The sequence below is a fragment of the Macaca nemestrina genome, chromosome 12 (genome assembly GCF_043159975.1).
Source record: "Macaca nemestrina isolate mMacNem1 chromosome 12, mMacNem.hap1, whole genome shotgun sequence".
Classification (NCBI taxonomy): Eukaryota; Metazoa; Chordata; class Mammalia; order Primates; family Cercopithecidae; genus Macaca; species Macaca nemestrina.
This window is the reverse complement of record NC_092136.1, coordinates 1,828,846-1,852,490: the sequence shown is the minus strand read 5'-3', so window position 1 is coordinate 1,852,490 and position 23,645 is coordinate 1,828,846. Positions and strand designations below refer to the sequence as shown.

General features: G+C 61.0%; 1 protein-coding gene across 9 annotated transcripts; it reads right to left on the bottom strand.

The window, feature by feature from the left end:
* Window positions 1–1,059: 1,059 nt before the first annotated feature.
* On the bottom strand, window positions 1,060–19,868 carry LOC105469832 (troponin T3, fast skeletal type). Of its 9 annotated transcripts, none has more exons than XM_071074061.1 (17): window positions 19,763–19,868; window positions 16,642–16,676; window positions 16,474–16,487; window positions 15,960–15,977; window positions 14,381–14,398; window positions 14,204–14,224; window positions 13,040–13,060; window positions 12,808–12,822; window positions 9,779–9,797; window positions 7,078–7,123; window positions 5,919–6,035; window positions 5,748–5,825; window positions 5,245–5,358; window positions 5,035–5,144; window positions 4,801–4,891; window positions 3,489–3,529; window positions 1,060–1,326 (listed from the first exon to the last, which is right to left on the bottom strand). In XM_071074061.1, the coding sequence occupies exons 2-17, from the start codon at window positions 16,656–16,658 to the stop codon at window positions 1,272–1,274; spliced, it is 795 nt and encodes a 264-aa protein (XP_070930162.1). In that variant the 5' UTR covers window positions 16,659–16,676; window positions 19,763–19,868; the 3' UTR covers window positions 1,060–1,271. The 9 variants fall into 9 exon arrangements, with proteins under 9 accessions (XP_070930162.1, XP_070930161.1, XP_070930164.1 ...); XM_071074060.1 differs by lacking the exon at window positions 3,489–3,529 and adding an exon at window positions 2,759–2,799 and having other exon boundaries at window positions 19,763–19,867; XM_071074063.1 differs by lacking the exon at window positions 12,808–12,822.
* Window positions 19,869–23,645: the final 3,777 nt, after the last annotated feature.

Sequence of the window (23,645 nt, the reverse complement as noted above, 5' to 3'; positions counted from 1 at the left end):
GGGGGTGATGTGTGTATGTGTGTGTTGTGGGGGGTGATGTGTGTGTTGGGGGGGTGGTGTGTGTGTGTGTGTTGTGGAGGGTGATGTGTGTGTTGTGGGGGGTGGTGTGTGTGTGTTGTGGAGGGTGATGTGTGTGTGTGTGTGTTGTGGGGGGTGATGTGTGTGTTGGGGGGGTGATGTGTGTGTGTGTTGCGGGGTCTGCACACGTGTAATGGTATCTGGAGGTTCTGTTTTGTCCTCCAGGTCCTGGCCTCGTCCCCATCCCCATCCCAGGCTGAGGAGGCCGTGCTGTGCTGCTCCCCCTTCCCTCCCTCCTTGGCCCCCTTCCCCAGCAGCAGAACTCCCAGATGTGGCCGCCCGCCCCCGAGTCTTTCTGGGGCCCGTTCTGGACTCCAAACCTTCCTCTGTGAATATTTTGCTGTACAAGTCTCTGCGTCTTGATCCAATTTCTGTGATTTATATTTTCCATAATTCTCTCTGGTCAGGATTTTCAGATTTACGACCCGCATGCGCTCTGCCGTCCTGCGTTCTGGAGAAGGCCGTCTGTGTCTTCCCCGCCTGCTGTGAGCTGGGAGTGTGCTCTCCTGCACTGCCCCCACCAGGGCCTGGGGTGCCCCTCACGCGGGAGCCGCTCCCGCCTGCCTCCACCTTTCTGGGGGGTGGCAAAGTCTTCCTTGCAGCTCTGCCCTCCTCCCTCGCCCCCTCCTGAGGCAAAGTTCCCGTGTCCCCAGTGGATTGACTGGCACAGAGGGACGGGGTCTGGGGCTGGGGGTGTGGCCTGCAGATCCCTGCTGTGGAAAGACCCCAGGGAAGTGGAGAGCGGAGGGTCCTACAGGCTCGGGCGGGGATGGGGCCCGCGTTTTAGAGGGAAAAGCCATGGGCAGCATCTGATGGGCATCCAGGCACCACCCTGGCCATAGTAACAGGTGGTACGTGCTGGCCAGTGCCCTCCTGAGCTGGCCCCGCGGATGGCCAGGGTGCTGTGCCCTTGGCTAGCCCCTACCCACATCCCCCCCGTGTCCCCCAGGGCCCCCCATGCAGAAGCAAGTACACACTGTGGAAGGGGGTCTGCGGCTTTATTCACAGGCCCCAGGGGATAGAGGCAGCAAGGACAGAGATGCGGGGGATGCCCTGGGATGGCCTCTTCACCCCCAGGATTGTCAGGGAGCCCCTGACAGGACTGTGGGGGCTGGAGGATGTGGAGTCCCACGGGCGGCCCTGGTGGGCACGAGGGCGGAGGGTCTCTGCCTCGAGGGGCCTTTCTGTCTTCTCTACTTCCAGCGCCCGCCGACTTTGCCCTTGGCTGGGGTCCCAGCCTTCTTGCTGCTGCAAATGGGAAGCAAGCGATCCTTGAGGGTCAGGACCGCTGGCCGTGCCCCTCCTGGTCCTCCACTCTGGGTGGACGCTCAGCCTGACCCCACGCTGCTCTCCGGGCACAGGCCCGGCCCAAGCTCTCGGTGCACACCCAGCTTCAGTCCAGGCAGTGCCCACTCACCTGTGCCTGGCGGGCCTAGGTCATTAGTGTGGTTAGGGAGCTGGCACGTGAGCCCAGGGCACCCTCCCTTTGTCCTTCCTTCCTTGCCTGAGGTACCACTGCAGACAGACCCCGAGCTTGGGAAGACTGTCTTGGCAGATAATGATAATGCTTTCACTTGGGCTCGAAAGAGTCCTTGGCCCTCCAGACAGTGGCCTCTGAGGGGTGGCGGTCCCAGGAACCTGCCCCGTTTGTCTGAGGCCTTCACGTGGCCGAGAGCCAGGAGGAGCTGGGTTCGGGTGAGGTATGGAGGCAGGAGGAGGACAGGTGTGCTCCGGCCCGCGAGGCCAGCCCCTTTCAGACGCGGCTGCTCAGCAGGACGCCTGGCTGGCAAAGGCCGTGCCCTCACACACGTTCCTGAGCACCCTCAGCACATGCACACGTGCACACACGCAGGCACATGCACACCACGTCGACTGCCCGCCCTCAGAGGGGCCTGCAACGACCCCTGATGGCACAACAGGGAGACGGTGAGGTCGCATGCACCAGGGAGGAGCCTGCCCCGGGCGCCACAGGGAAGCCAGGGCTACAGGAGGAGGGAGAATTCCCAGAAAACATTGAAACTCCAAGTAGCCCCCAAACACCGCGATCCTTGGAGAAACAGAACTGGCTGCGCAGCTGGGATCGGTGACAGGATCCCCGGTGTGGCGTTGCCGAGGGCACCCTGGGTGCAGCCCTGTGCGGGTGGTCAAGTGGCTGTGCCAAGGGATCCCACAGCCCCCCAGGACACGATTTTATGGACGAGGCGTCACCATCCTGAGGAGTCCATGATTTTGCCCAGCGTCACAGAGGGGCTGGTGACGAAGCCCTGGCTGCTTAACTTCCTGTCCTAGGTCCTCTTGGAGGGTGAGACACTGGCAGATACCCCGGGGCCCAGGTTGGCTACACCAAAGGCCACCGAAGCAGCCCCTTCTAGGGTCCCCTGGCTGCCCTCTCCCTGCAGCCAGTGCCAGGCTCGGGGCGAGGGCGTGACAAGCAAGCCCCATTGGGTTCCCTCCTCCTGACTCTGCCATCCCCCAGGGCTCCCCTGCATGCAGGAGAGGGAGGAGGCTCCGGGTCCCTGGCCACAGGCCTGTGCATGCTGGCCTGGGTGGCCTGACCGGGTTAGTCTCGTTACTGCCCGCCCAGGCCAGCCACCACCGGCCCTTGTTAGGGACTGGCGACAGCGGCCGACCGGGAGGGCCCCTGTGCCCAGCGCGGAGTGAGGACAACAGGGCTACTCACTGCTTCTGGGCCTGGTCGATGCGGCTTCTGAGCGTGGTGATCTGTGAACAACATGAGTGACTCACTGCGACGACCCAAGAGCCAGGCCTGCGTGTACTGGGTGAAGGCCCGTCTCCACCGCAGGGTGGGCTGGGCTGAGCGACCCAGGGCTGCTGGGCCCCCACGAGGGCTCCTCGGCTCCCTTACTGTCTCCTGGCTCCTTGTGCAGGAGGACACTGTCCCTTGGCCCTCGGGCTCGTGCCTGGACTTACTCTCGCCAACCTGTACTGGCCTGGACTGCCACACACAGCAGCCCGTAGCTGGCCACTTACCTTCAGCCTGCGGCAGGATGTGGGGCAGGGGGCACGGAGCATGGATGAGGGGGTGGGGAGGGTGCAGGTGAGGCCTGCAGACCCCTCCTTCCCAGCTGCAGCTCCCTTCAACTGCTGAGCTCTGAGCTCGTGGGCCAGCCGCTCCTGCCCTCCTGCCTGCACCCGGGGGCACTCCGTGGCCGCTGCTGGCTTGAGGCGGAGCTCCTGGGAAGGTGGGGCCCTTTCCCGCTTGCCAACAGGGCAGCGGCCACTGGGAAGCCCCCAGCTGCAGGCACAAGGGGAGAGCGGGGGCAGGAGGAAGGCTCCAGGCCCCCTGCCACCGACATCCTGAGCGACCCAGGTTTTTGCCATGCGAGGGGTTCACCTCACCGTGCAGCGCACACCCACGGGCCTGGCCCAGGGCGGACCCGGCTACTTACAACTTGGCCAGCATCTGCACTCTGGCCCGGACATTCATGATCTAGAAAGACCAAGATGGTTACAAGACTGGATGGGCAGCTGAAGCATCAAAGCTGTGGGCTAGCTTGGCCTGGTGATGGCCCTCCAGGCTCTGCAGTCCCTAGGGACCCGCTGTGGCCGCATCTATCCAGAGCCAGTGTGGGTCCCTGACTCAGCTCTGGGAACACAGGCTGGGTCCTGTGCAGTGAAGCCCATCTCAGGGCCAGCCCCTCTGGGAGAGCCCCGAGGGTGAAGTCAGGGCTGTCCCCCATGCCTAGACCCCCTGGGGACAGCTCTGGGAGGGAGTGTAATCATCCTGCTTCTGTGGGAGGGGAGCTCGCGGAAGCTCGGGTGGAACAGGTGGTGTGCGCAGAGCCCCTGAGAAGGTGCTCGGATTTGCCTGGCTGGCTTGGACGGGTCGTCCCGCACCCCTGCACCCGAGTGGAGCACAGGCCCCGTGGGCAAGCTGCTCTCCCCTGGGGCCTCTGGCGGTGCTGGAGGGTGGACATCGTGTCCTTGATGGTGATGCTGGAGTGTCTGCATTTGCCCCAAGCACACAGGTCATCCACGGCTGCGCCCCTCGCCCCTGGAGCCCACACGGGTGTTTGGGAGGGTGGGAAGCAGCTCGGCCTCCATCCTAGCTCCCACACTGCACCCCAGTCCCTGAGGCCACCCAGGCAGGCTGCCTTCCCCAGCCCCAGCTTTGCCTGCAGCGATAACGCCTGCAAGGGATGGGGGCTCTGCTCCGTCCCCGAGCGGCACAGTCTCAGGCCCCCTTTTCCAGCCGCAGGGTGCAGCGTGTCACCCCTCTCCGCCTGCCCTGAGGAAGCAGATGTCTGGGGCCCCGGTGGAAGCCAGAGCCTGGGTTTGCGGAGGAGGCTCTGTGGAAAGGACGCCCCACACCGGACAGCCTCAGTGCCCCAGGGCTGAGCTCGGTGATGATGGGGACTTTGTTTAAGCTTAAAGAGGTTCAGAAAATGAACCCTGAGTCCACTCAGCCATGGCTGCTCTGCCATGACAGTCCTCATGGCAGGGGTGACCAAGGCCGCCCACAGGGGTCAGGTTCATTGCTCAGGGTGCTGCGTGGCCAGCCAGGAGGACGGGCTCTGGCCACAGTCCCCATCAGGAGAGCAGCCTCAGCCAGGGGTCAGTGGCGACAGCCTGTGTGGGCCTCTCAGGGCCCAGGGCCCTGTGATGGGCAGGTCCAGAGTTTGCTCGGGACGCAGGGAGTGGCTGCTGTGGCTGGTGGGTGAAAGCTGCTAGGGCCCCAGGGCCAGAGGTGCCAGGACTCACATCATATTTCTGGCGTTTCAACTTCTCCCCAAACTCGAACTTGTCGGTCTCCAGCTGGTGCAGGGTCTCCCAGAGCTCCTTAGCTTTGTCCCTGGGGCAGAGGAAGGGGTGAGGCTTTGTTGAATAAGCCCCAAAGGCGGGGCCGGGGCCCTGGAGTCCTCCTCCAGCCACTGAGGAGCACAGTCCTTGGCGGCTTGGGGAGCAGTCGGCAGCCCCGCAGCAGCCACCCCTCACCTCAGTTTGTCTTCACTGAGGTGGTCGATGTTGAGCGGCTTGCGTCTCTCAGCAAGAATCTTCTTCTTCATTTCGCGGGCCGTCTGCTTCTTGCCTCTCTTCTGGTCAGCCTGGAGGGGACAAGTCCAAAGAGAGGGGCCTGGTTTCAGGAGGGCGCAGGGCGCAGCCCACACTGAAGGCTGCCACCATGCTCCCAGCAGCGGCACTCACCTTGGCCAGGTAGCTGCTGTAGTTGGCTCCCATGGAAGACAGAGCTTTCTTCTTCTTCAGGTCGTCCTCTGCCCTCCTCTTGGCATCCTCCTCCTCTCTTCTGGCCTTTTCCTCCTGTGGAGACCCCATCCCCAACACGCTCAGGGATGGAGAGAGGGCTGTGCTTTCTGGGCAGGCTTTAGGGACCCACCCTGGGCTTAGAACTCTCTGGAAGGACCCACCCTGGGCTTAGAACTTTCTGGAAGAATCCACCCTGGGCTTAGAACTCTCTGGAAGGACCCACCCTGGGCTTAGAACTATCTGGAAGGAAGCTCCAGGTCTTGGCCAGGATTTGTTGTCTTGCAAGGGGTTCTGCAGGGCGTGGGGGACTTAGCCAAGTGGCTCTGATCATTGGCCAATGACAATGGGAACCCCAGGAGGAGGAAGGCCTCAGTCCCCTGCATTTCTCTGGGCCTGGGGTTCATTCGCTGGTGAGACAGCGGTAGGGATGATGCCCTCCTCACCGCCAGTCTGTTCTGGCGCTCCCTCTCCTTCTCTGCACGAATCCTCTGCTGCTCCGCTCTCTCTGCACGGCGCTTCTCCTGCGGCCGGAGAAGTGCGTCTGCTTAGCCCTGTCCCCAGGTCCTCCGAGGGTGTCCACCAGCCCCTGCTGCAACCTGAACTGCCCCACTCACAATTCTCTCCTTGAGGGCGACCAGCTCCTCCTCCTCCTTCTTCCGGGCTTCAAAGTGGCTGTCGATGAGGGCCTGGAGCTCCATTAGATCTTTGTTCTGACGCTTCTTCTGGATGTCCTGTGGGCAGGGGCAGTGGGCGTCAGCCCCACCCCTCTCTCCAACCGCTGCCCTGCCTGGCCTGCCTTGCAGCAAGAGGTCCCTTCCCTTGCCCCAGCAGATAAGCCCTGAATCCCTTGGCCACCATGAAAATGGCAAGTGGCAAGGAATGTTTCCCCTTCTCCACATTGCCACGGCTGCTATCCTCATAGAGGCCAAGGGTGGCCTGATTTCTGAGCCACAGAGCAGGGATGGTGCCCAGCCATAAGCTCCTCAGCATCCTTAGGATGAACTGGCCCTGACTTGGCTCTGTCATCATCCTCAGAGATGCCCTGCATGGGCCTGGCAGAGAGAAGACTGCTGAGTGAGAGAAATTGTTGGATAAATAGAGAGGCATGTGAACAGATAAACTGATGGATGGGTGGATGAGTGAGAGAGGATGGAGACAGATGACTGGGTGGATGGATGAATGGATGGATAGGTAGATGGGCAGAGGGATGGATATGTGGATTAATGGTAGAGGATGTGTGGATGGTGGGTGAGTGGCTGGGTGGGTGGATAGATGGGCGGGTGGATGGGAGGATGAATGGGTGAATGGGTGGGTGGGTGGGAGGGTGGATGAGTGGATGGTTGCATGAGTGAGTGGATGATACATGGATCAATGGATGGATGAGTAGATGAATGAGTGGTATGAATGGATGGATGGATGGATGGATGGTTGGGTGGATGGGTGGGTGGGTGGGTGAGTGGATGGATGGATGGATAAATGGGTGGATGAGTGGGTGTGTGGGTGAGTGGGTGGATGGATAGGTGAATGGGTAGAGCTTATGTGGGTGGGTGGATGGATGGATAGAAGGATAGATAGAGGAGAAGGGAAGAGAGAAGTTTAGTTTTAGAGGGATTTCCTCTGGTCCAGGAATAAGTTATGGTAGAATTGTCCGGACCCAGGAGGCCCCAGCTCTGGCTGCTTGGGAGGAAGTGACCATCTGAGGCCTGGCTTGGAGCCCAAAAGCTGGGGTGTGGGGAAATCGTGGCCGTGTTGACCGGAGTCCTGTAAACTTACATCGAAGTCCACTTTCTCCCCTTCTGGAATCTTAGGAGCAGTGAGTCTGAAGAGGAGACAAAGAGGCCCATGAGCAAAGACCCGGGAACCCACCCCAGAGGGTCAGCCTGGCGCTTTCCCCGCTGGCCCCTGCTGACCCTGGTGCCCTCCTGCTCTGGCCCCTAGCTGAGGATGCCCCGCCCAGCGGCACGTTTGCCCCAGCTTTATTCTTACGGGGTTTGTAGCCCACCATCCTGAGAGTGGCTTGAGACCCTCAAGAATGCTTTAGCTTTCAGCGCTGCCATCTGCCTTTCGGCTTCCGGCCGTTGCCAGTGTCACTGCACCCCAGCTACCAGGAGGGCACCTCCGTTTCCTTCTCAAACAGATAAACAGACGCAGCCAGGTCGGGTGAGAAGCTACAGCCACTGTGGGTGGCGGTGGTCTCCCTGGGCAGGAACGGCCACTGCGAGCCTGTGCCTTTCCCCAGCCCCTCTTTCATCTTTCTCTCTGGCAGCCCAAAGGAAGGAGGAGGGGGGCTGGGAAGAAAGCAATCTGGAGGGGAAGCGAGGCCCCTCTCCGGCTGGGTGTGCAGTCCCCTCCTCTCACCAATACATTCCAGATGCAGCAAAGAGTTAAAACAACAACCATTTTTTTTCCAACAAACCATAGAAGAAAGTGGAGCTAAATATCAATCAAAAACTGGAGCAGGAAAAGGTTTCCTAAGCTCAGAAGCACCAGAAGGTGCCTCTAAGGGAAAGAAGGCCAGATGACGCCACGCAAATGAAAAACTTATGTATGTGAAAAAAAAAAAAAAAACGGAAAATGGAAAGGCAAAAAAAAAAAAAAAAAGACTAAAAAAATATTTTCAGCAAATACAGAGAAGACTTATATCCTTATGCAAACTGATGACTAAGAAAACACAGAGATTCTTCCACCAGGAGACAAATGAGCAATGGTCATGGCTATGAGTTCTCAGAGAAAAGACGACCCATCCCAAAGTCAGGGAAATGTTGGCCCCGAGTGACTGTTAGGGCGCAAAGCCAAGCAGCCATGAGGTGCCGTTTCTCATCCATCAGAGGCTGCAATGTAAAAGCACGTTCCTGTCCCTGGGTGAGGAGGGTGTGGGACACAGACCCGCTCACATCCCACGTAGGAGACGGCGTTGGCCAGGCCCTTGTGGAAAGCAATTTGGCAGTGGATGTCAAAGCCTTAAGAACATTCATACTCTTTGACCCAGTAATTCCAGTTCTGGGAATGTGGCCTACGGAAATAACCCTAAAGACAGAAAACGCTTTCCAACCGGCGTTATTTATGATAGTAAAATATTGGGGAAAGCCTGCAATAGGGGAATGGTTAGGAAAATTACGGTTTGTCCAATTGATGGAATATTATGTGGCCATTCAAAATATTTAAGGAGACTGTGTAAAAACATGGAAAAATACTTATGAATAGTGCTAAATTTTAAAAAAGCAGAATTCAAGGCTGCAGAGACGGCATGATGTTTGAAAAACAGGGCCGACTTTAAATCTTTTTTTCCAAGCGCTATGCATGGAAAAAAGGAAGAAATAAGGCTTTTTAGTTCTTTCTGCTCTTTTCCACAGTCTGGCTGGCTGGGTGGGAGAGTTATAGATGATGTTTTTTTCTTCATTTGACTTTTATATATTTTCCAAATTTTCTTTCATGAGGTGTTTTATTTTCATAATGAAAACACAAACAATTTTTCTAAAATGAGAAAATATCTCGTGATCTGGCATTACTGTACTTAAAATCACTGAAAAATACAGTGCAAAGGATGGGAATATGCCGGCTGTACCCTTCCGATGTTCTCACTCTTCTGAGGATCTGCAATGCTCCCCAAGTGGGAACCAACAGTGAGTTAAGACACTATGAGATTCCACCTCGCACAGGGCAGAACGCAGGCAACAGCACCCGAGAGATAAAAGGGTGAATCACGTAGCGAGTGCTGCGGCTGGTGAGCACTGATCAAAAGCGGAAAAGTCAGAAGAGCTGCAGTAAAAAAACAAACCCATGAAGTGCTCACAAGCAGGTGCCATGAGGACAAGATGCTCCGAATTCTGCCCCAAAGGGGGACAGGGGCCCCTGCACGGTGAGCTATTTCGGACACGGTCAAGGTGTCATTCTGAGGTGGGTTTCTGGGGTGGGTCTCCCACCTTTCCCCACTTCTGGACTCACTTTCTTGTCGATGTTCACATCTAGGGCTCTGGGAGTCCTCGCAGTATGGCGGGGCATGATGTGGCCCCCCGAAGGCCATGAGGTGTCGCGGTGGCCCGACTCCCTGCACCCGGCACCCTGCCTTCCTTCTTCGACTCTCTCCCTCCCACCTCTCCTCCCTTCTTCTGCGTCAGTAGCCTCCCCCTGCAGGAAGCCCCCTCTTCGTCTGCGCCGAATGACCCCGCGCAACATCACACCCTGCCGGGCCTCCAAGCCCATCTCCCAGGTGACCCTCATCCCTCCCACCCTGTGCTCTGAGCATCCCTCCGAATGCAGGCTCCAGGCATCTGGCCCTGGCCCGCTCCTCCACCCCCACCATGGAGCACACTCACTGGGCGCCACACTCACTTGGCCGCCCCCTCCCCAGAACACGCTCGGCGCTGGGCCTGCCGGGACCCCACACTCACTTGGCCGCCCCCTCCCCAGAACACGCTCAGCTCGGGCTTGCCGGGACCCCACACTCACTTGGCCGCCCCCACCCCACACTCACTTGGGTCTTGGTTTCTCCTCTGGTCCGCACAGCACCAGCGTGGGAAGAGGGACACCAGTGTGGGGAGAGGGACACCAGCATGGGGAGAGGGAGAGAGACAGGCCGGGTGAGACTGGGTCGCCTGGGGCCCTGGGGTCCCCCTCGCTGAAAGCTGCCGTCCTTTTCAGCTGGGTGTACCCCCAACCCCCAGAAACAAGAGGGTCCTGTTTCTGCTCTAGGCCTGCAAAAGCCCCTGGCAGGGTCAGAGGGGAAGAACTCAGGGCCTGGGGCCGGCAGGAAGGGTGAGGAAGAGGTAGGGAAGAAATAGGAGCGAGACAGGCAGCATCCTCGAAGGCTGGGAAGGGAGGAGACGGAGGAAAGAGGACAGGGGCCCAGAAAGAAGATGGGGAGGAAAGGGGCTCGGGAGAAAGGGGAGGGGGGCGCTCTGCCCGGGCTCTGGCACTGCTGGCTGGTCCCGCTTACTCCCCCTCCACTGTGTGGCAGAAGCTTGGAGCAGTGGCACCTGCGAGGCCCTGGCAGCCCGACCCCAGCAGCACGGTGCAGAGCAGCAAGGCCTAGCCCTCTGAGGCCCCCGTGCCGGGGGAAGAGAAAAAGGACAGAGGGAGAGGAAGGCAGGGCAGCGAGAGACCCCAGCCTGTCCTCTTTCCCTCGCGTCGGCTACAGCCAGGGTCCTGCACCTCCAGCGGCGGGGACGGGCCCTTACCTTCCGTGTCCTCCTCTGCGGTGTCTTCCAGGTGGCAAAAGGCACAAGCACACATGCAAGAGAAAAGCCAGCGCAGCTGCGGGAGCGGCGGGCAAGGGGCCTGTGGCGGGCAAGGGGCCCACCCCTCTCACTCAGACCCTCTCTTCCCCAGGGTGCGCCTATGGGGCCCTACAAGTGTCAAGGGGCAACGTGGGGGGCTAAGAGCACTGGGTCTCATCTGTCCCCCTGGTCTGTCCTCTTGGGTCTGGCAGGGCCAACCTTGGAATCTGAGACCCTCCCCACCAAGAGGGCATTGCAGCCGGGGTGGGTGCAGCCCCTTCGCTTGGTGCTTCCTGGAGCCTGACCCCTGCCTGTAAAGGCAGTGTTGCTGGGTGGAACCCAGCAGGCCATGGAATGACTACAGCCCTCAGGCCTCAGGAGCCTCCGCCGGCAACGTGATGTCTAACTCCTTGCTGGTCTCAGCCCCAGGAGCCCCTGCCTGAGCCCAGAATGTCCACCGCAGCCCCCATCCACAGGCCAGGAGCCCAGGCGTGCTCACCCCTGACCTCCCTGGGACCTGCCGTCTGACTGCCACATGGCTGCTGTCCTGAGACTGGGCCCCTCTGGGACCCCCCTGCTACCTCTCCCTGGCTTCTCTGGGGCCTGCCTGGCCTGACCTGGCCACCCTAGTAACGGGTGGCTTCTTTTAGGATACACTCGGCTCCTGGACCTGGGGTGGACCTGGCTGGCCTGGCCTGGCTGGGGCCCAGGAGGGGGGTCTGCTGCTGGCGTAGTGGCACCCGCCTGTCCTGTTCCTTCAGTCCCTGCTCTGGGCCTTAGGTAGCAGCAAGGCCATTGACACGCAATGCCCTCGGCCCTCCGAGTCTGGCCCAGAGCTGTCCCCTGCACTTGGCTAAGGCCAGCAGTCCTGGGCCCAGGGGTGGGGGTCCTGCCTTGCCAGTGCCTGGCCCGGGGTGCACTGGTTCTTGAGTCCTCCTTGCTGGCAGATACTTCGGTTGCCTGGGAGCCCCCACCAGAGAGCCCGCCAGCACTCTTGATTTTGCAAGTGGGCCTGAGGTCACCCCTTCCAGATGCCTTGGGGGACGTGTGCACCAGGAGTGAGCGGTGGGGCATCCTGAGTGCCACAGCCTGGCCAAGGGCCCTGAAGGAACGGCGTGGTGAGGATGATGAATGGGCTGCTGGCCCCGGCCTCCCTGACTTAGGGATTTTGCTGGACGCAGTGCGTGGCTGAGGAGCCCCCCCGGGTGGGAAGGCCAGCCAGGGGGGAGGGTGAGGTTGGGTGGGAGGCTGAGTGCTTGTGGGGAGCGACCACACGGCCAAGCAGCAAAGCTGTCCCGCGGCCCTGCCTCCTCTGCTCCTGCTCCACCCTCCCCTGCTGTCTGTCTGTCTGTCCGTCCACTGGCCTCAGTGCTGGTTCCAGAGGGACCCAGCGACCCTGTCACCCCCATAGGCCATCTCCTGGACCCCTCCCTGCACGGCTGGAGTCCCATCCCCCTCCTAGTGTGTCCCTTCTTGTCCAGGGGCCTCTCTGAGGCTCGAGTCATGCAACAGCTCAGGCCCAGCAGGGAGGAGCCCCTCAGCTCCACGGCCCGTGAGTGGGGAGAGCTGAGAAACGCTCCCCAGCTGGGGCCCCTGACTTGAACGTGCAGCTCTCTGACCTCCGCCCAGGGGTACGGCCAGTCCCACTGCCAGGAAGGCCAGGCCCACCCAGGGGGCCTCCTCACTCCGGGTGTGTCTGGCTGGGGCCCAGGCAATGGGTGGGATGCTGTGACCTGGCTGCGCCTTTGCACGCATGGCCCCCGGCTGTTCCGGGTCCCCAGCGTCCCCACCTTGGGCCTCAGCCTGCCTTTCTGCTTCACTCCACTTGCCCCTCCACCCTCCCTTCCACCTCACCCCTCCCTACCTTCCCACTTCTGGCTTGCTAACTGGAGCAGGGTGGAGGCCTCTCCCGCGCTCTTCCCACCCCACCCTGGCGGATCCAGAGGGTCCCAGTGGACCCCAGCACAGTCCTCCCAAGGCCTGCTCTGCCTCGGCCTCAAGGCTGGCCACCCCCACCTCCCACCTTCCTGTGGGCAGCCCGGGAAGAGCCTCGTTGTCCCCAGGCTATGGAATCAATGCTCTCTGCCTGGGAGACCCAGGGAAACCTGCACCCCGCTGACACCAGCGCTTCCTAAGCCGGGGTCCTCACTCTGTCCCCAGCCCAGAGGCCAGAACCGGTTACGTTGTTGGTGGCAAATGTCACAAGCGGTGGGCAAGAGGGAGGAAGTGAGAGAGGACAGAAGGGAGGACGGGGCTCTGGCCTGGAGGCTGGGGAGCACCAGTGTACCTTCTTGAACTTCCTCTGCAGAAGCAGCATCGTGGTGGGCAGAGAGGGCGGGAGGGAGAGAGAACCAGTGTGAGCGATGGCAGCGCAGAGAAAGGGGGGGTTGGCAGGGCTGAGGCGGTGGGGCGAGCAGGCCAGGCTGTGCGGGGTTACGCGGCCCCTCTTGTTCCTTCTTGGTTCCTGCACCCCCCACATGGCCACATGTGCCCATGTGGCATTGAAGTCATGCACGTACCTGGTTCATGAACTTCATGGGCTAAGGAGGCCACGGAACAAGAGGCAAAACCGCGGGTCAGAGGTCAAAGGAGAAGGGTCCGAGGTTAATGGAAAAGCGGCCCGTCGCCACTCAAGGCCGAGGGTGGGGCGCGTGCAGGGATCGAGCAAGACACGGTCAGAGTTAGCCCAGGCACGGCCACCACCCCAGTCCCATGTCCCCAAACCCTGCTGTCAGCATCTGGGAGCACCCCAGGTGGGGAAACTGAGGTGAGCTGTGGCTCTAGCCCTTGGTAGAGAAGACTCGGTACTGGGGCTGGGCCTTCCTTTGTTTGCCCCCATCCCGTCTGTCCTGGGGTGCCCCTGGAAGGGTGTCTGTGCCTCTGGCCGGGGCACCAAGGCCCATGGGCAAGGTTGTAGCCTGGCCAGGCAGCCCCAGGGGCCCACAAAGGCAGTGCTGGTAGCCCTGGGAGGCAGAGCCACAGACGGGCCATGGAAGGCATCCCCAGGACCCCCATTCCTGCCATCCCAACAGCTGGAGGCCCACTCTTTCTTTCCCTGATGGGATTCTTTCCACCCTCCTAGGGTGCTGGCAGCCCTGGGCACCAATGATGGCTCTGCCTGCTGATCTGGGCATAGAACCCCAGCCCTCCCATCTGCCCCCAGCCTGGGTGCACCTCAAGGGTCTCACAGGCAGAAGGCTTGGGGGGCTGGCGAGGGCACGCGCACGAGGGAGCTGACTGTGCCAGGCTGCAGGGTTCTGCCCGCAGCTGCTTTCTCTCCCCTCACTCTGTGGTGTCCCAAGATGTGGCGGGGGGTCCTGGCCAGGCCCAGGGCTCAACGCTACCACAGGCTCTTGGCTGCTCACCCTGGGGTGGAGGACTAGGGTGGGCCTATGTGTCCCCTCTGCCCCATGCTTGGGGACGCCCTGCTGACCAGCAGCCCAGCCTGGGGAGTCCCTGGCCCTGCTGCCTGGGAGGCTATGGGGAAGGGGGCCCACCCTCGAAACCCCACGCCCTCTCTGGTCAAGCATTGGCCATGGTTAGTGGGTTACATTAGGGCCACATGTGGAGGCCCCTTGGCTGGCTGGTACCTCGTGGCTTCCCCACCCTCTCCCCCACCCCCACGTGGGCTCCAGCCAGGCCCCGGGCCCCACATGGGGACCAGAAGTCCTGTGTCCTCATACCTTCCTCATGGACTTCTGCAGCTGAGGAGAGCCAGGGGTTGCAGGTGGCAGGGGGAGAGAGGAGAGGGTTAGACAGGGGCACACGGCAATCCTTAGAGGCAGGGTGGAGGTCAATGTCGGGTGGGGCAGGAAGGCTGGGGAGTGGGCATGGGGGCCGGGGCCTTGGACCCCACTTACCTTCCTCCTGGGCTTCCTCTGAGAGCCGGAGAAGCCAGGAGCAGAAGAAGGCGGGGTTGGGGGAGAGAGGGAACAGAGACAGTGATTAGAGTGTACTCAGGCCGCAAGGACAGGAGGCCGGCTGGCCGGGAGAAGAGGGCCTGGGGCTCGCTTGGCTGGGGTAAAAGATGGGGGTCAGTCCTGCATCTCTGGCCAGCCTGGGGAGCACAGACTCCCACCAGCAGAGCTGGTCACTGTCAGTTGGGCTGGGCCCGGTCCCTGAGAGGGGTTCTGAGGTCCCTCCTACCCTCCCGGGGGCCGGGTATTCCCATGCCTGGAGGCATTTGTGCACAGAGGCCCTTGCTAAGTCCCGCTTTGCAGGTGACGCAAGTGAGGACGGGGACAAAACCCACAGGGCCTGTGGGAAGCCCCGGCTCTGAGTGCGCCCGGAGACAAGGCTGGCACCGAGGGGTCTTTGGAGACATGTCGCATGAAGACCCTTCCGTGGCCTTCCGTGGCCTCCCAGCCTACCCCGTGGCTGCCCCAAGAGAAAAGGTGGCTCCCCAGGGCCACAGTTCCCTCCCAGAAATGAGTCTGTCCACCTTTTCGGGAGAAAAAGAAATGTTTTGCTGACGTTGTTAGGGTAGCCAAGTGTTTTCAAAATATTTTCAAAACATAGCACTTAGGACTCCTCACAGGACAGCCCTGTCTGTTAAGGTTTCATGAACGCGCTCCCCAGTTGAGCGGGTGCCAGGGATTCCAGGGCAGCGTTGTCGGCCTGAGAACTGCCGCCCCGCACGGTTCCCAGGTGCGCCCACGCCCGCCCACGCCTGCCCGGGCACGATGGAGACGCCCACAGACCACACCTGGCCAGCACAGGGAGGGGGCTCCAGGCTCCACCCAGGGTTACAGCACAGGGTAGTGGGTGGTACGGAGGGATGGAGACACAGGGAGACAGAGATGGGGATGGAGGTGGAGAAATGGGGACAGAGAGGCCAAGAGAGACAGAGACTGAGAGAGAGAGGCAGGGAGAGACAGAGACCAAGAGGCTGAAAGATACAGAGACAGAGAGAAGCTGAGAGATAAACAGGCACACAGAGAGCCCAGGGTGCCAAGAGAGATGTGGAAAGGAACTGGAGAGAGATGGAGAGACTCTGAGATGCCGGGAGGGCAGACAGAGAGAGAGAGGCGGGCAGACAGAGAGAGAGAGGCTGAAAGACAGCAGCACTGGGCACGGTGGGGCACCTGGTGTTAACGAGAGTGAGGCCCTCATGACCAGCCCCAGCGAACCCCACACACCACGGCACACGGAGGATGAAGGATAAATGAAGGATCATGAGTGCATATTAATCAATTAAAGAGACAGGGGTTAGTGATGATTTACTGGCTCATTCATCATTAATTAAGTGACAGCCTCATTCATCATTAATTAATGATGAATGGTGATTGTTAATGACTAATGATAAGAGAGATGGATGGTTGATTGATAAGCTCAAGGCGGCCTGGAGCAGCCTGGGGAGGGGGTTCTGTGAGTGCCACACGGGGAGGGGGTTAAGTTCTAAGGAGGGGCTGGGGGGCTTCCAGCGGTTGCCGGAATTACCTTCTTCTTCGTACTGCTCTGCATTGGGACAGAACAAAAGAGGGGAACCACGTTAGAAGGGGCCGCCCGTGAAGGGAGGAGGAAGAGGAGGAGAGGCCGGTGTGTCCTGGCCCTAGACAGGCCAGTGACTCCCCCTGGCCAAGGGTGTGGAATTGGGGGTCCTCGAGCCCAGAGGAGGTGCTGAGGCAGGCAGAGGCTCTGGTGATGATGGTGGCTTTTGGTGGGCTCGGGGGTCCTGGATGCCCACGTCCCACAGTGGGCATGAGAGAGGCAGAGAGACAGGACAGAGCCTGACCCGCAGGCCCCTCAGGACTGTGTGGCCACCCGTCGGGGAAAAGACCCTCGAGGCCCCCAGTCGGACAGCTGTTTTCTGGGGGTCACTCAGAAGGCACCCATGGCATGTAGCCGATGTAGGGCTGCTAAGGGGACATGTGGTATGCACAGTCCAGCCCCCTGCCCAGGTGTGACCCTTCGTTCTAGAGCAGGAAGTAGAAGGAAAATGGGTTATACTTACCCTCCACCTGTTCACTGTGGGGCAGGGAAAGAGAGAGAAAGAAAGAGAGAGGTGGTGAGGCTGGGCTCTGCTTGGACTTGTGCAAGTTAGGGCGTGCTCCAGGCCCACAGAAGCCAAGGGGCCCGGGTCCCGAGCCGGGCGGGGGGTAGCCACCAGCTAGGTACTCACACTTCCTCGTCAGACATGGTGAAGGTGGGTGGTTTCTGCAGAGAGAGATTGAGAGACAGAGAGAGAGAGAGAGAGAGAAAGAGAGAGGATGGAAAGAGAGTTCGGAGCTGCCTGAGCGTAGGGTGGGGGATGGACTCTTGGAGCAGTGCTGTGGGGAGACTGCGTGCAGGGTTTGGGGGCCAGCTCTGGCCTTGGACGAGTCCACCTCTTTGGGCCCCCCTTTCCTCCAGGGCTCCTGGCCCCTCCCAGCCCTTGGCGCCCCGGACTCTGTCCCCTCTTCCTGCCTTGGCTCCAGCCTGGAGCTTGGAATCTTGGAGTTGGACGGGATGTTGGAAGGTCGTGGCATCCACCCCCACCCAGGGCAGACATCCTCTCCGCAGCGTCCCCTGAGGAGGGTCATCCAGAATGCAGGGCGTGTGCCGTCCAGCCCGCTCTGGACACTGGAAAAGTCCTGCTGATGGAGCTGAAACCTGTCTCTGGGTATTCTCTGCCCAGTGGGTGTAGGCGGGGTCTCCCTGCGAGCCCCTGGATGACCGAGGCTGGCTCCCCAAGATGGGTAATCTGCTCAGCCTACCGTTCCCCATGAGAACCCCTCCTCCCTGTTTGAGCCCAAAGCTCCCTTCTGTGCCCGTTTTCCTATGGGGTGCTCGGAGTCCCTGGTGTGCCCACCACATCCCTCTGAGGACCCCTCCTCCAAGATCACAGAGTAGGGAAGCTGCTCCGTCTTGTCACCCCTGTCTCCTGAAGACACTGAGGCTGAGCTCCGGAGCACATTGGGTTGGGTCTGGGCTGCTTCCCGTGCACCCCCCCGAGCCGGGCTCTGTGCAAGGCATACTTGGACTGCAGGAGCCCACTGAGAAGCCCCCCCATTTCCCTCCCAGTGGCCGCTTTCCCCAGCCCCGGGGGTGCTCTGGATCTGTCCCTCCATGCCTGGGACTGGCTGCCCTGTCCATGTGCGGTGGTGGCTCCAGGCCAGCATGCTGGGGACCATCTCTCTGTGAGCTGGCCACGATGCACACCGGGCGGCCAGGCCTGGGGAGGCTCTGAGCAGCTGCACCGGCATGTTGGCCAGGGTTTTAGAAAACAAAGTTCATTACAACACAGTACAGATCACTCGAAGACAATAGTTACGGTCCCCCCTGGGAGTGCTGTATAAGAAAAACACACGTTCATCAGCTAAAAATGCATCTACGTTGCATTGCTGAGGTGGGAACCGTTTTCCAAACCCTTTGTCAAGAATGTTAATTTTCCCAGAGCAACTTAAGCTCCATGCAAAATTATCCAGCAGATAGCTGTCTTCCAGGCAACGGGGGCCGCTTTTCCCTATCCCAGAACCTCTTCCTGAACTCTGCTGCCCCTCAAGTGAAGCCTCTTGTAACTGCCACGGCTGGGCCAGGCTCTCCTCCGTCCTCAACCCCACCAGCCAGTGTTGCCCAGGCCCCCGGCGTGACCCAGTCCTGGGCTGCCCACCGACCCCTCGTGCTGTCCTCCTCGCTGCTTCAGGCCCCAAACCCCACAGCCTCCTCTAGGGCCACCCTCTGTATGGAGGAGGGTCAGTGAAAGGAGGGAGTGGAGCCCGGCCCCGCCCTGCTGTGCCCACCCCGACCCTGGCCGAGCTGACACCTGTCGACTGCCACAAGATGGGGGCGGCGTGGCCCTCGCCTGGGGTGGGTTATTTATAAGGAGCCAGTGGCAGCTGAGGTGTCCAGAAATAGGCAAGACATTTCTGCCCAGAAACCCAAGACGTGGGTGAGGCAGGTGTGACAGCCCAGCCCTCCTTGGCCCGCAGCGGCCCCCTCACCCTCGGGCACCCAGGCCCTCCCCAGCTCCTCATATTTCCCTCCTGTGCCCCCAGGTCAGAGTCACATGGGTGCCCCGACACCCCCAGGCAGGGTGACCTCAAGGCCCACCGACGTGAGGTGGGAAAGGCCCACTCTTGAAGTGGGGAGACTGAGGCATCTGGTTTTCTGCTGAGCGCCTGGAAGCAACACAAGGCTGTCTGTTCCCCGCAGTATGGCCTGTGTCATCGCCCCTCTTTGGGGAAGGGGCTGGTGGCAGGGGTGTGCTGGGGGCAAGGGACGGCATTTCAACAGCTGAGAAGCAAAGCAGGTGTCCAGTTAGTGCCTGCCTCAGAGGGGCTGCGTGAAAATAACCTATGCGGTCAGGTTCCTTAGGCACACACGTCACCCTTCCCTCCTTCGGAGGTGACGGGACCAGGGTGGGGCGGGGAGGCAGGAACCACTGCCCCTTGCTTGCTGTGGTCCTGACCATGCCCCCAGACCTGCTGTCCAGTCAAACAACCTATGCCTTGCCCCATGTTCGCCATGGACTTCAGGAGGGGCGCCCAAGGCCTGATCAGACGGCACAAGTCAGGGGGACCGTGTCCAGGGCAGGGAGGGTGGGTGGGGGCTCTTAGGAGCACCAGCTCCTCCAGCCTCCAGCCAGGGGGACGCCGTGGAGCCCAGCTCCTCATTCATGCCCTGTCCTGCCCCAGTCCAGCCCCTGTTCACTTCTGTCCTGCACCTCCAGACACTGGCCCCCAAGACTTTGAGGACTTTAGATGTCCCTGCCCTGACGCAATCCTGGACTGACCATACATGAGCCCCTGCCCTCCTATCCTTGTTTTTGTCTCTACAAAATGGCGGTGTTGGAGGCCCAGGTGCGAGGGCAGCATGGCAAGGCCAGGATGGGCCCGGGCAAATGTCTGCATGGCAGCTGCAAGCCGGCAACCTAAGCCCTGGCAGCGCCCCTGCATGGCCTCTTCCCTGCCACTCACACCCCGCGCCTCTCTGCCTCCTGCCTTCAGGCCACTCCCTAGCACTGGGCGTCCCTAAGCCCTGACTTCTCCCCTCCCGGCCTCCCACACTCTGCCTTCTTCCGTGTCCGCCCGATGCAGAGACCATCACACCACTGTGTCCGCATCCCACACTCTCCGGACCCTGGAGCAGCCACCTGGGGGCTTGGAGCCACCATGCTTCAAGTTGAGATGCTCGGCACCACACGGGCCTGGGACCTCGGTGCCCCAGGACCCCAGAGTGTCCCTGGAACAAGGGGCTGTCCACCCGCACGCAGGAGGCCCCATCGGCCCCAGCCCTGGGTGGCCGTTCCTGCCCATACCCACCTGCGGGTTGAGTGTGAGAAGGGCTGGAGCTCCCTGTGGACAGGACCGGCTGCAGGCACTGGCGCCCGGCTCACACCCTCGTGTTATAGTGACATTTGATCTTCCCAGCAGCCCATTGGCCAGTGGCTGGGTGGCCGGGGTGTGTGTGGAGTCAGCGGGGGGGTGGGGGGGCTGTGCCCGTGCAGGCCCCTTACCAAGTATAGGAATAGCCAGAGGAGGAGGATGAAGGAGGCCAGGATGCAGAGGACGTGCTTGGAGAAGGAGGCAAGGTCCTCCCTCCGCCTCCAGGAGGTGTCAGCTGCTATTTTTACTTCCAGCAGCGGGTACATTCTGGATGGGCCGAGGAGGGGAGGAGGAAGGTGTTGGGTGGCCCTGGGGCACAAAGCCGAGGCTCTCTTTGGGCCAAATTGATGTGGGGGTCACCAGAGCCGGGCTGCCAAGTTTCCCATCTCCTTGCCCCTTCTTTCTGAGATGTTCTGTGGGAGTAAACCTTTGTCCAGGAAAAGGGTCTGCACAGCCAGGGTTCCCTCCCGCTACCCAGCCCAATGCCCCAGGCCCTTTGCTGTCTCGCCTAGGGGAGGAAGCAGCCTGAGGCCTGGGAGACCCCCTATGAAACTGAGGCCAGGCCCCCATCCCATCTGAGACCCCCTTAGAGGTCAGCTGTGCTTCCCCAGGTGGACGGCACTGGGGCCCACACAATAAGCGGGCGAGGGACATGGCCAGGCTGGCTGCAGTCCGAGTCTGCCATACCTCGCCTGGGGCTGGTGCCATCGGAGGGAGCTATATCTGGAGTTTGCTGGGTGAGGGTCTGGGTCCTCCCTCTAGGCCCTCTCTCACCCCGGGGCCCCGGGACCCTGGGCACTCGCAGTGGCTGTTACCATCTGTGCCAGCGTCTCCCACAGGCTCATGGTGGCTTGTGGAGATTGGTTTTCTTTCCTCAGGACTCCAGGTGGCACCGTCCGACTAGCAGGCACCCTTCCTGGCCTCTGATGACCCCTATGCTGGCCAGTGAGGCCACCAGCTTGGATGGCCCTGCCTCTTGGATCAGGGAAACTGAGGCAACAGGTGGGGGAGAGCAGTCGGGCACCCTGACCGGCCCCCTTACTCCCCTCAGACCCCACAGGCTGAGCGTGGGCGGTGGTGTCTGTGGAACTCTCCGGTTTAGGCACAGGTTGGTTCCTTCTTGGCCAGCGCCCAGGACAGGGGTGAGTCCCGAGAGGCACAGACGAGATCCCTGTCCTCCCCAGGCTTAGAGTCAGGGACATCAGGTCAACGCGCAGGGGCTCACAGTGCCATGGGGCCGGGCCGGGGGCCTTCTGGAAGGCTCTGGTTGGCACCTCATTCCAGCCCTCCATGGAAGAATGAGGCCGCAGAGCCCAGGACAGGCAGGGTGTGCCTAAGGTCACACGACAAGGCGGGCTGGCCCCAGGCTGCCATTTCAAAGGACGGGGCCTGTCCCCTGCCTGCCTCCCCCTGAGTGCCGGGCACTGGGAAGGCTCTTGAAGCTGGAGTTGCTGGGAACGTCCCTGTCCTGCTTTGGGTCCGTGGCTTCCTCTGCACTCCACACCTTCCCCTCCCCGTCCATGTCCGCGATGGGCAGGGCTTTGGGGGCCATGTACAACCCTGGCCCCTGGACATCCATGACCAAGTTTTTGCCCACTGGGGACATCTGCAGAGTTGCTCCCTCAGAGGCACCTGAGCGGCTTCCTGCATGTCGGCGGGCCCACCCTGTCCTCTCCCATGGTGGGGCCAACCTCCTTTTCCAGGCTGGCCCTGCCGGCTCCCCTAACGGAGCCCTGAGCCCACCATTGTGGTTACACATGGCTCAGTCCGCAGGCCTGGGAAGCCTGTGCCCACCCAAGTCCTCGCCCAAGCCAGGGGTCCTGAGGGGCGCATCTGAAGGTGGGCATGCCATGGCCCTGCACTGGCCCCGGGTGGCCAGCAGGGGAGGGTGCTGCCCGCCCAGCTCCTCGGGTTTTGGCAGGCACTCTCCGCCCAGCCGGCTGAGGTCAGAAGCACAGGGCAGGTTTTATTTTGGGTATCGGCGACCTCCCGCTTAGGGCGCTGGGCCTGAGGCGTAGCAGGGACTGCACAGAGCAGGCACCAGCGGCCTCGAGGGTCTGCACCAGGTAACCTGCGCCCTGCTGCCATCTGGCCTGACCAGGGTGGTCCGAGAGAGGAGGCAGGGCAGGAGCCACTATAGACCTGGGTGGGGGCACGGCACAAGGGAGGCCCAGCCTGGGTTGGGGACGCATTTCCATGCAGGAAGAGTCTGAGGACGGACCATGGGACGGACCATGGGGCCTTGCCTCTAGGGCAGTTGTTGGGGGATGGGGAAGGTTCTGAAACTGGTGAAAGCTGAGCCAAGCCCAGGGAGTGGGGAGCAGGCTGTGGGAGGGAGGATGACCTCCCGAGTGTCTCGGCTTCAGCTCTGCCTGGGTGACCCCCAGATGGTGGCCGGGGTCCCTCAATCTAGGTCCCAGCACCCAGTACGCATGGTTGGGAGTTGTGGAGACCAAGAGGGTCCTGAGCCTCTCCTCATGCCCTGAGCTGACCTGAGTGCCCAAACTGGTTTCAGCCTGAGGCCACTTGGCCCAGTTGTGGGCTCAGACACTGCCAGGCCCAGGACAGGAGCAGCTGACACAGCACTTGGGGACTGAGCTGCTCTAGCCCAAGGTAGCTGCCTCCCCACATGCCTAGTGCTTCTGATTGTGCAGATTAATTGACTCATTCTGCAGAGATGATGGCCGTCTTCTGTGTGGGGCTGGCCTAGGGGCCTGTAGCAAGGGTCACAGGATGTCAGGTGGCTGCTCTGGCAGACAGGACAGAGGTTAAGGGCTTTGTCTGCCATCCCTGGCCAGGGGCCTCGTAGGCTGCAGCCCTTTTGAGCCTCCTGACGTCTGCACTGGGCATGGCCTGACCTCCAGGTTTCCAGAAGCAGAGGCATGGGGTTGCTGTAATCATGGAGGGGAGGCTGCACCAGAAACACAGCAGGGCTGAGGCTAGGCAGAGCTCAGAGGGACAGGCCCTGGGTCCTTGTCCTCGAGGCTGAGCTGAGGGGTGCGGAGGATCTGACAAGAGGCCAGGGCTGGTCGGGGGCCGGCGGGGGCAGTGGCTGCCTCCTCAGCACTGCTGATCCCAACTACCCCCTGCCCCTGGTGCTGTCCACTCTGCACCCCAGTGCTGAGTGCCCAGCTGCGGCCTTTGGGCCTGCCTCTGCCGGCTGCCCTTGGTCACCGTCCCATCCAGATCGGGTGGGAAAGGAAGGGAGTGCTGTCACCGGGTGGTTCCCCAGCTGGGCAGGGTGGCCTGGATGCTCTCTCAGTGGCTGGGGCATCTGAGAAAGGATGGGGACACATCATCTCCCTTGTGTGGGTGGTGGCTCTGTCGAGGTTTTGCTTTTCTGAACTGTGTATATTCATGAGACAAGCAGGGTTTGACATGAAACCTTCAGAAAATAGTGGCTGTGAGGAGCCAAGGGAATGGCAAAGTGAAGTCCAGAACATCAGAGTTTGGGGGGCCTGCTCCTCAAAGGGGTTTCCCAGACACTGAGGGCTGCAGGGCTGAGTGTCAGGCCCCAGTGCAGGAGCTGGGAGAGGAGGGACAGGAGGGAGGATGTCCCCAGGCTGTCTGCTGTTTCACAGTTGTGCATTCGTCCACCCATCTATTCATTCCCATGCATTCACTCTCACTTTCACTACTTCCTTTCCTTCCTTCCTCCCTCCTCTTCCATCATCCATCCCTCTGTCTGTCCATCCCTTCATCCACCCATACATCACCTACCCATCCACTCATTTATCCCTCCATTTCTTCCATCCCTCCCGCCATCTGTCCATCCATCATTAGTCTATCCATCCATTCATCCACCCATATATCTATCTAT